The sequence below is a fragment of the Oncorhynchus mykiss genome, unplaced genomic scaffold (assembly GCF_013265735.2).
Source record: "Oncorhynchus mykiss isolate Arlee unplaced genomic scaffold, USDA_OmykA_1.1 un_scaffold_796, whole genome shotgun sequence".
NCBI classification, from domain to species: Eukaryota; Metazoa; Chordata; class Actinopteri; order Salmoniformes; family Salmonidae; genus Oncorhynchus; species Oncorhynchus mykiss.
Genome location: NW_023494243.1, coordinates 9,352 through 20,000, shown reverse-complemented (window position 1 = coordinate 20,000; position 10,649 = coordinate 9,352). Strand labels below are relative to the sequence as shown.

The 10,649-nt window shown below is 47.3% G+C and overlaps 1 protein-coding gene across 1 annotated transcript in view; it reads right to left on the bottom strand.

Annotated features, from left to right (window-relative positions):
* Positions 1 to 9,708, bottom strand: part of LOC110510588 (protein ELFN1-like) — a 22,763-nt gene extending 13,055 nt beyond the window's left edge. The window contains exons 1-5 of the mRNA XM_036974658.1: positions 8,917 to 9,708; positions 5,349 to 5,502; positions 1,448 to 1,746; positions 1,138 to 1,249; positions 315 to 500 (exon numbers count right to left, since the gene is read on the bottom strand). Coding sequence (XP_036830553.1) covers positions 315 to 500; positions 1,138 to 1,249; positions 1,448 to 1,746; positions 5,349 to 5,502; positions 8,917 to 9,170 — 1,005 coding nt within the window. The 5' untranslated portion in view covers positions 9,171 to 9,708. The remainder of the gene's footprint in view (positions 1 to 314; positions 501 to 1,137; positions 1,250 to 1,447; positions 1,747 to 5,348; positions 5,503 to 8,916) is intronic.
* Positions 9,709 to 10,649: the final 941 nt, after the last annotated feature.

Sequence of the window (10,649 nt, the reverse complement as noted above, 5' to 3'; positions counted from 1 at the left end):
CTTCACGTAACATCATGCACATGCACACGTACACACACGTACACACACACACACACACACACACACACACACACACACACACACACACACGCACACAGTGTGTCAGACTGGCCCCAGACTGGACTCCAACCAACACACGTGATCGCCCTCCTTGACAACGTCCCAACAGGTCGAGACCCAAAAGGTACAGATTGGATGGTTCCATCCGGAACATTTCTAGCTAGCCGTGGATTGGCTTAAGGCACATTCTGAACTCTGTAACACACAAACACAACCCTTAGAGCCCGTAGGAACAGCTTCACCTGGGGGCTCACCTGTTTCACCTTCATACTAGGCTTGTTGTTCAGATCCGGGTAGGTGGGGCTGATGCTGATTGGGTCCTCCGGGGACATTCCAGAAGGGCAGTCGTCCAATCCGCAGGGAGAGTACGGTGGGAGGGTCGTAAACTCCGACTGAACAATGATGTTCGGAAAAGAGTTGCTCCCGTCATCGGTACACACCTAAAATAACAACAACAATAATAATAATCATCATCTTAATCCAGAACAATAATTGAACCTTTATTTAACTAGGCAAGTCAGTTAAGAACAATTTCTTATTTTCAATGACGGCCTAGGAACAGTGGGTTAACTGCCTTGTTTAGGGACAGATTTGTACCTTGTCGGCTCAGGGGTTTGAACTTGCAACCTTCCAGTTACTAGTCCAACACTCTAACCACTAGGCTACCCTGCCGCCCATAATCATACAAATATTTTTATAAAAGTAATCATAAAATCATAACAATAACAATAACAATAATTGATTTGTATAGCTCATTTCCCACGCTCAATGAACGTAGAATATAACACGATGTAATGTGTTCTAACTGTTGATGAACGATGTACCGTTACTATGACAACCTACTATGACGGCCTACGCTGTCTCAACACTCTGTCATGGCATCATACCAGATGTATTTCTGTATCTTTAACATTTACATATCTTGGAAACATGATTGCTGACAAGCAAAACATTTTGGGACGATATCAACAACGGACAAATGAAACAAATACCAAAAGATAGTTCATTTTAGGGTGGGATTTTTAAAAATATTTTTTTTAAATGATAATAATCATGATATGTTTTTAGTCGCCACACCATATTGAGCATGTGTAGAGCGTTGCGTGTCGCAGGCATCCTGGGGTTCTGACTGAGGAGGCTGTAGCCTGAAAACCCGGCCGGAGTATCACACACCATCCTCTCGTTGGTCCTGGTCGGGAACACAGGGTCACCAGTGTTTGGGTCAGAACAAGTTCAAGGCAGTCAATGTAGGAAGTCATTTTAATTTACATAAAATAAAAAAATGGGAAACACTTTTGAAATAAATAGTTTATACTTTTCAGTTTATTGACAAGTCATTGAAAATAGATTGAATTTTCAATTTTGCTTCAACTTGTGCTTTTTTTACCTGTTGGGGAAGACTGCCAACCAGCGTAGAAATCCCAACAGCTCACAGGAGCAGTTGAACGGGTTGGTGTAGAGTTCACACGTCGTTAATCTACCGAGCGCCGTAAACAAGCCTCCGTCCAGCACCTGGATCCTGTTCATGGACAGGTCAATGTTCTCGATGTTAGGACACTCCTCAAAGGTGTTGGGGGTGACTGCCTCGATCAGGTTGGCCTGTAGGTAGAGGTACTGCAGCTTCCCCAGCCCTCTGAGGATTCCCTCTGTTAGGTTCCTCAGACGGTTAAACCCCAACTGCAGCACCTGGTAGGAAAGATAAGGTAAGAGAGGGTAAGGTAAGAGAGGGTAAGGTAAGAGAGGGTAAGGTAAGAGAGGGTAAGGTAAGCGAGGGTAAGGTAAGAGAGGGTAAGGTAAGAGAAGGTAAGGTAATAGAGGGTAAGGTAAGAGAAGGTAAGGTAAGAGAGGGTAAGGTGAGAGAGGGTAAGGTAAGAGAGGGTAAGGTAAGAGAGGATAAGGTAAGAGAGGGTAAGGTAAGAGAGGGTAAGGTAAGAGAGGGTAAGGTAAGGTAAGAGAGGGTAAGGTAAGAGAGGGTAAGGTAAGAGAGGGTAAGGTAAGAGAGGGTAAGGTAAGAGAGGGTAAGGTAAGGTGAGAGAGGGTAAGGTAAGAGAGGGTAAGGTAAGGTGAGACAGGGTAAGGTAAGAGAGGGTAAGGTAAGAGAGGGTAAGGTAAGAGAGGGTAAGGTAAGGTGAGAGAGGGTAAGGTAAGAGAGGGTAAGGTAAGGTGAGACAGGGTAAGGTAAGAGAGGGTAAGGTAAGAGAGGGTAAGGTAAGGTGAGAGAGGGTAAGGTGAGAGAGGGTAAGGTAAGAGAGGGTAAGGTAAGAGAGGGTAAGGTAAGATAGTTTAAGGTAAGAGAGGGTAAGGTAAGAGAGGGTAAGGTAAGAGAGGGTAAGGTAAGAAAGATAAGGTAAGGTGAGAGAGGGTAAGGTAGGAAAGATAAGGTAAGGTAAGAAATGGTAAGGTGAGAGAGGGTAAGGTGAGAGAGGGTAAGGTAAGAGAGGGTAAGGTAAGAGAGGGTAAGGTAAGAGAGGGTAAGATAAGGTAAGAGAGGGTAAGGTAGGAGAGGGTAAGGTAAGGTAAGAGAGGGTAAGGTAAGAGAGGGTAAGGTAGGAGAGGGTAAGGTAAGAGAGGGTAAGGTAAGAGAGGGTAAGGTAAGAGAGGGTAAGGTAGGAGAGGGTAAGGTAAGAGAGGGTAAGGTAAGAGAGGGTAAGGTAGGAGAGGGTAAGGTAAGGTAAGAGAGGGTAAGGTAAGGTAAGAGAGGGTAAGGTAAGGTAAGAGAGGGTAAGGTAAGAGAAGGTAAGGTAATAGAGGGTAAGGTAAGAGAAGGTAAGGTAAGAGAGGGTAAGGTGAGAGAGGGTAAGGTAAGAGAGGGTAAGGTAAGAGAGGATAAGGTAAGAGAGGGTAAGGTAAGGTAAGAGAGGGTAAGGTAAGAGAGGGTAAGGTAAGAGAGGGTAAGGTAAGAAAGGTTAAGGTAGGAAAGATAAGGTAAGAGAAGGTAAGGTAAGAGAGGGTAAGGTAAGAGAGGGTAAGGTAAGAGAGGGTAAGGTAAGGTGAGAGAGGGTAAGGTAAGAGAGGGTAAGGTAAGGTGAGACAGGGTAAGGTAAGAGAGGGTAAGGTAAGAGAGGGTAAGGTAAGGTGAGAGAGGGTAAGGTGAGAGAGGGTAAGGTAAGAGAGGGTAAGGTAAGAGAGGGTAAGGTAAGATAGTTTAAGGTAAGAGAGGGTAAGGTAAGAGAGGGTAAGGTAAGAGAGGGTAAGGTAAGAAAGATAAGGTAAGGTGAGAGAGGGTAAGGTAGGAAAGATAAGGTAAGGTAAGAAATGGTAAGGTGAGAGAGGGTAAGGTGAGAGAGGGTAAGGTAAGAGAGGGTAAGGTAAGAGAGGGTAAGGTAAGAGAGGGTAAGATAAGGTAAGAGAGGGTAAGGTAGGAGAGGGTAAGGTAAGGTAAGAGAGGGTAAGGTAAGAGAGGGTAAGGTAGGAGAGGGTAAGGTAAGAGAGGGTAAGGTAAGAGAGGGTAAGGTAAGAGAGGGTAAGGTAGGAGAGGGTAAGGTAAGAGAGGGTAAGGTAAGAGAGGGTAAGGTAGGAGAGGGTAAGGTAAGGTAAGAGAGGGTAAGGTAAGGTAAGAGAGGGTAGGGTAAGAGAGGGTAAGGTAAGAGAGTGTAAGGTAAGAGATGGTAAGGTAAGAGTGGGTAAGGTAAGAGAGGGTAAGGTAAGAGAGGGTAAGGTAAGAGAGGGTAAGGTAAGCGAGGGTAAGGTAAGAGAGGGTAAGGTAAGAGAAGGTAAGGTAAGAGAGGGTAAGGTAAGAGAGGGTAAGGTAAGAGAGGGTAAGGTAAGAGAGGGTAAGGTAAGCGAGGGTAAGGTAAGAGAGGGTAAGGTAAGAGAAGGTAAGGTAAGAGAGGGTAAGGTAAGAGAAGGTAAGGTAAGAGAGGGTAAGGTAAGAGAGGGTAAGGTAAGAGAGGGTAAGGTAAGAGAGGGTAAGGTAAGAGAGGGTAAGGTAAGGTAAGAGAGGGTAAGGTAAGAGAGGGTAAGGTAAGAAAGGTTAAGGTAGGAAAGATAAGGTAAGAGAAGGTAAGGTAAGAGAGGGTAAGGTAAGAGAGGGTAAGGTAAGAGAGGGTAAGGTAAGAAAGGTTAAGGTAGGAAAGATAAGGTAAGAGAAGGTAAGGTAAGAGAGGGTAAGGTAAGGTGAGAGAGGGTAAGGTAAGAGAGGGTAAGGTAAGGTGAGAGAGGGTAAGGTAAGAGAGGGTAAGGTAAGAGAGGGTAAGGTAAGGTGAGAGAGGGTAAGGTGAGAGAGGGTAAGGTAAGAGTGGGTAAGGTAAGAGAGGGTAATGTAAGATAGTTTAAGGTAAGAGAGGGTAAGGTAAGAGAGGGTAAGGTAAGAGAGGGTAAGGTAAGAAAGATAAGGTAAGGTGAGAGAGGGTAAGGTAGAAAAGAAGGTAAGGTAAGAATTGGTAAGGTGAGAGAGGGTAAGGTAAGAGAGGGTAAGGTGAGAGAGGGTAAGGTAAGAGAGGGTAAGGTAAGAGAGGGTAAGGTAGGAGAGGGTAAGATAAGGTAAGAGAGGGTAAGGTAGGAGAGGGTAAGGTAGGGTAAGAGAGGGTAAGGTAAGAGAGGGTAAGGTAGGAGAGGGTAAGGTAAGAGAGGGTAAGGTAAGAGAGGGTAAGGTAAGAGAGGGTAAGGTAGGAGAGGGTAAGGTAAGGTAAGAGAGGGTAAGGTAAGGTAAGAGAGGGTAGGGTAAGAGAGGGTAAGGTAAGAGAGTGTAAGGTAAGAGATGGTAAGGTAAGAGAGGGTAAGGTAAGAGAGGGTAAGGTAAGAGAGGGTAAGGTAAGAAAGATAAGGTAAGGTGAGCGAGGGTAAGGTAGGAAAGGTTAAGGTAACATGAGGTAAGGTAACGTGAGGTAAGGTAACGTGAGGTAAGGTAACGTGAGGTAAGCTAATGTGAGGTAAGGTAATGTGAGGTAAGGTAATGTGAGGTAAGGTAACGTGAGGTAAGGTAACGTGAGGTAAGGTAATGTGAGGTAAGGTAATGTGAGGTAAGGTAATGTGGGGTAAGGTAACGTGAGGTTAGGTAACGTGAGGTTAGGTAACGTGAAGTCAGGTAACGTGAGGTTATGTAAGGTGACGTGAGGTAAGGTAAGGTGACGTGAGGTTAGGTAAGGTGACGTGAGGTAAGGTAACGCAAGGTTAGGTAAGGTAACGTGAGGTAAGGTAAGGTAACATAAGGTAAGGTAACCTGAGGTAAGGTAACGTGAGGTAAGGTAAGGCAACATGAGGTAACGTGATTGAAGGTACCAACTGGCACACTTCTCCCTACATAGTTCACCAGAGCCCCAGGAATCACTGTGATGTTCAGGACCAACCTGTAGGTTGAACTGGGCCGAGAAGGCTCCATCCTCCACGTACGAGATCTCGTTCTTGGTGAGGTTGAGGTACGTCAGGTTCCCAAAGCGGCTGAGCGATGAGAAATGGATACTCTTGATCTTATTCTCGTTGAGCCTCAGGTCCACGATGGTGCTGTTCAAAGCAGACTTTATTTAAAGTGCATTTAAACTTGCAATAAAACACTTTACAAAACAAACTGACGAAGGTCAACAGGTTGATACAGGTCTTTCTTTTCTTCAAAGGCAATTTACAGTAAAACATTCACGTGACAACAAGTAAAACCTAACTAGAAGTAAACATAGAGCAACAAAGGAAAATAAAACACACAGAACAGAATGCCTAAACAATGCCTTCTGCCTGGGAATGCAAAATTCCCGTAACTTTCCCAAGTTTCCCAGGTTAATTAAAAAATCCCGGTTGGAATATTTCTGGAATGAGTTGGGAATAAGCAGGAAATCTGGGGAATACAAATTAATGCAATTTAATCAAATGAAAATACGAAAATGCATTCAAGAACAGTTAATGGGAAAATAGAACATATTAATAACACTAATTATGTTTCAATGAACCAATTAAAATCACTGATTAAAAACCCCTATCTCTGCCATGGTTACCTGTTGATGTGGGCAGGGACCCTATCTCTGCCATGGTTACCTGTTGATGTGGGCAGGGACCCTATCTCTGCCATGGTTACCTGTTGATGTGGGCAGGGACCCTATCTCTGCCATGGTTACCTGTTGATGTGGGCAGGGACCCTATCTCTGCCATGGTTACCTGTTGATGTGGGCAGGGACCCTATCTCTGCCATGGTTACCTGTTGATGTGGGCAGGGACCCTATCTCTGCCATGGTTACCTGTTGATGTGGGCAGGGACCCTATCTCTGCCATGGTTACCTGTTGATGTGGGCAGGGACCCTATCTCTGCCATGGTTACCTGTTGATGTGGGCAGGGACCCTATCTCTGCCATGGTTACCTGTTGATGTGGGCAGGGACCCTATCTCTGCCATGGTTACCTGTTGATGTGGGCAGGGACCCTATCTCTGCCATGGTTACCTGTTGATGTGGGCAGGGACCCTATCTCTGCCATGGTTACCTGTTGATGTGGGCAGGGACCCTATCTCTGCCATGGTTACCTGTTGATGTGGGCAGGGACCCTATCTCTGCCATGGTTACCTGTTGATGTGGGCAGGGACCCTATCTCTGCCATGGTTACCTGTTGATGTGGGCAGGGACCCTATCTCTGCCATGGTTACCTGTTGATGTGGGCAGGGACCCTATCTCTGCCATGGTTACCTGTTGATGTGGGCAGGGACCCTATCTCTGCCATGGTTACCTGTTGATATGGGCAGGGACCCTATCTCTGCCATGGTTACCTGTTGATGTGGGCAGGGACCCTATCTCTGCCATGGTTACCTGTTGATGTGGGCAGGGACCCTATCTCTGCCATGGTTACCTGTTGATGTGGGCAGGGACCCTATCTCTGCCATGGTTACCTGTTGATGTGGGCAGTGACCCTATCTCTGCCATGGTTACCTGTTGATGTGGGCAGGGACCCTATCTCTGCCATGGTTACCTGTTGATGTGGGCAGGGACCCTATCTCTGCCATGGTTACCTGTTGATGTGGGCAGGGACCCTATCTCTGCCATGGTTACCTGTTGATATGGGCAGGGACCCTATCTCTGCCATGGTTACCTGTTGATGTGGGTAGGGACCCTATCTCTGCCATGGTTACCTGTTGATGTGGGCAGGGACCCTATCTCTGCCATGGTTACCTGTTGATGTGGGCAGGGACCCTATCTCTGCCATGGTTACCTGTTGATGTGGGTAGGGACCCTATCTCTGCCATGGTTACCTGTTGATGTGGGCAGGGACCCTATCTCTGCCATGGTTACCTGTTGATGTGGGCAGGGGCCCTATCTCTGCCATGGTTACCTGTTGATGTGGGCAGGGACCCTATCTCTGCCATGGTTACCTGTTGATGTGGGCAGGGACCCTATCTCTGCCATGGTTACCTGTTGATGTGGGCAGGGACCCTATCTCTGCCATGGTTACCTGTTGATGTGGGCATGGACCCTATCTCTGCCATGGTTAACTGTTGATGTGGGCAGGGACCCTATCTCTGCCATGGTTACCTGTTGATGTGGGCAGGGGCCCTATCTCTGCCATGGTTACCTGTTGATGTGGGCAGGGACCCTATCTCTGCCATGGTTACCTGTTGATGTGGGCAGGGGCCCTATCTCTGCCATGGTTACCTGTTGATGTGGGCAGGGACCCTATCTCTGCCATGGTTACCTGTTGATGTGGGCAGGGACCCTATCTCTGCCATGGTTACCTGTTGATGTGAGCAGGGACCCTATCTATGCCATGGTTACCTGTTGATGTGGGCAGGGACCCTATCTCTGCCATGGTTACCTGTTGATGTGGGCAGGGACCCTATCTCTGCCATGGTTACCTGTTGATGTGGGCAGGGACCCTATCTCTGCCATGGTTACCTGTTGATGTGGGCAGGGACCCTATCTCTGCCATGGTTACCTGTTGATATGGGCAGGGACCCTATCTCTGCCATGGTTACCTGTTGATGTGGGCAGGGACCCTATCTCTGCCATGGTTACCTGTTGATGTGGGCAGGGACCCTATCTCTGCCATGGTTACCTGTTGATGTGGGTAGGGACCCTATCTCTGCCATGGTTACCTGTTGATATGGGCAGGGACCCTATCTCTGCCATGGTTACCTGTTGATGTGGGCAGGGACCCTATCTCTGCCATGGTTACCTGTTGATGTGAGCAGGGACCCTATCTCTGCCATGGTTACCTGTTGATGTGGGCAGGGACCCTATCTCTGCCATGGTTACCTGTTGAAGTGGGCAGGGACCCTATCTCTGCCATGGTTACCTGTTGATGTGGGCAGGGGCCCTATCTCTGCCATGGTTACCTCTTGAAGTGGGCAGGGACCCTATCTCTGCCATGGTTACCTGTTGATGTGGGCAGGGACCCTATCTCTGCCATGGTTACCTGTTGATGTGGGCAGGGACCCTATCTCTGCCATGGTTACCTGTTGATGTGGGCAGGGACCCTATCTCTGCCATGATTACCTGTTGATGTGGGCAGGGGCCCTATCTCTGCCATGATTACCTGTTGATGTGGGCAGGGACCCTATCTCTGCCATGGTTACCTGTTGATGTGGGCAGTGACCCTATCTCTGCCATGGTTACCTGTTGATGTGGGCAGGGACCCTATCTCTGCCATGGTTACCTGTTGAAGTGGGCAGGGACCCTATCTCTGCATTGGTTTCCTGTTGATGTGGGTAGGGACCCTATCTCTGCCATGGTTACCTGTTGAAGTGGGTAGGGACCCTATCTCTGCCATGGTTACCTGTTGAAGTGGGCAGGGACCCTATCTCTGCCATGGTTACCTGTTGATGTGGGCAGGGACCCTATCTCTGCCATGGTTACCTGTTGATGTGGGCAGGAATCGCTTCATAAGGGGGCTGGTTCTTACCTGTTGATGTGGGCAGGGATCGCTTCATATTGGGGCTGGTTCTTACCTGTTGATGTGGGCAGGGATCGCTTCATACGGGGGCTGGTTCTGGCTGCAGATAGCCAACCACACGAAGCCCTTCTCCCCCTCAATCAGCCAACAGTCGCCCGTCACCGTGGGAAATTGGATGATTGACAGTAGGGCAAAGCCATAGAGGAAGGCAAACCAACTGGTCGCCGACAACGCCACCGAAACCCCGCCCACTCTGTTGTTAAACCCCGCCTCTTGGGGTTGTGTTGGCGTTCTGAAGATGACGTCCATGTTGTTGATTATAGTTGTTTTTGTTTATTGATTTTGTTTATTTATCCAGGTTAGCGTCACTGCGAGGAAGAGAAGTGTAAAGAATGATGATTGTTACTACAGTCCAATTTCCATCTGGCATGGATTAATAAAGTCTTCTCCTCTTCTCGTTGAACCTATCCAACGAGCACCTTGTGATCTCCAGAGCTATACAGCCTTTACCAATGTCAGCTCTCCACTGTGTCGTTGGTCCACCCGGCAGTAGAAGGCAGGGTTGGGTTGGAAGGAGAGAGTATTGTTGGCCCTTCCTAGTTTTTGTCTGAGGTTAGTCCCACACACAAAAAAAGGAAGGTTTTAACAGGAACTCGTCTTTCTCTCAGGTTAGTCCCACACACAAAAAAGGAAGGTTTTAACAGGAACTCGTCTTTCTCTCAGGTTAGTCCCACACACAATAAAGGAAGGTTTTAACAGGAACTCGTCTTTCTCTCAGGTTAGTCCCACACACAATAAAGGAAGGATTTAACAGGAACTCGTCTTTCTCTCAGGTTAGTCCGTAGGAAGGACACAACATCTTTTCACTTGCGGACCCATTCGTTTTTTGGGGGAGATGGTCCTCTGATTGGTCAGGAGGAAGGATGGGTCCTCCTTTGATTGGTCTGGAGGAAGGACGGTCCTCCTTTGATTGGTCCAGAGGAACAGAGAAGAGTTAGAGGGAAGTACCTTGACGTAGCTCATTGGACAGAGTCTCCGCACCTTTTATTTCTGCACTTTGCTCAGATTGAGAGATCAATCTGAGCCTCCATTTACATTGAGAGATCAATCTGAGCCTCCATTTACATTGAGAGATCAATCTGAGTCTCCATTTACATTGAGAGATCAATCTGAGCCTCCATTTACATTGAGAGATCAATCTGAGCCTCCATTTACATTGAGAGATCAATCTGAGCCTCCATTTACATTGAGAGATCAATCTGAGCCTCCATTTACATTGAGAGTTCAATCTGAGCCTCCATTTACATTGAGAGATCAATCTGAGCCTCCATTTACATTGAGAGATCAATCTGAGCCTCCATTTATATTTCTGGTCATGTTTTCCACAGTGTGTGAGAGTCAGGGATGACGAGGACAACCTCTGGAGCTACAGTTGTCTGTGGTCCTGGGGTCTGTCGTCAGGGAGACGGCTGAGTATGGCTCTGTCCTTTTCCTCCCATCTGATTGGCTATTTCACCATTTGATGTTTGGTCTTCGGGAACCCTGATTGGATCTCTGTCTACTCTCCTGCCTCCTCATTGGTGGTTCATAGGTTGGCCAGAAACTGGAGAGAAATGAGAGAGAGTAGGTCAGACAAACTTCAAAATTGGGGAAAAAACAAACAAATTAAATCTTAAAAGGGAATACATGTTTTCCCCTCTACTGATGTACAACATCCTATCTTAAATTAGCTTCAGAATCAGAAACAAGGTTTCAATATTGCTGTCCATCAATGACACACAAACACAT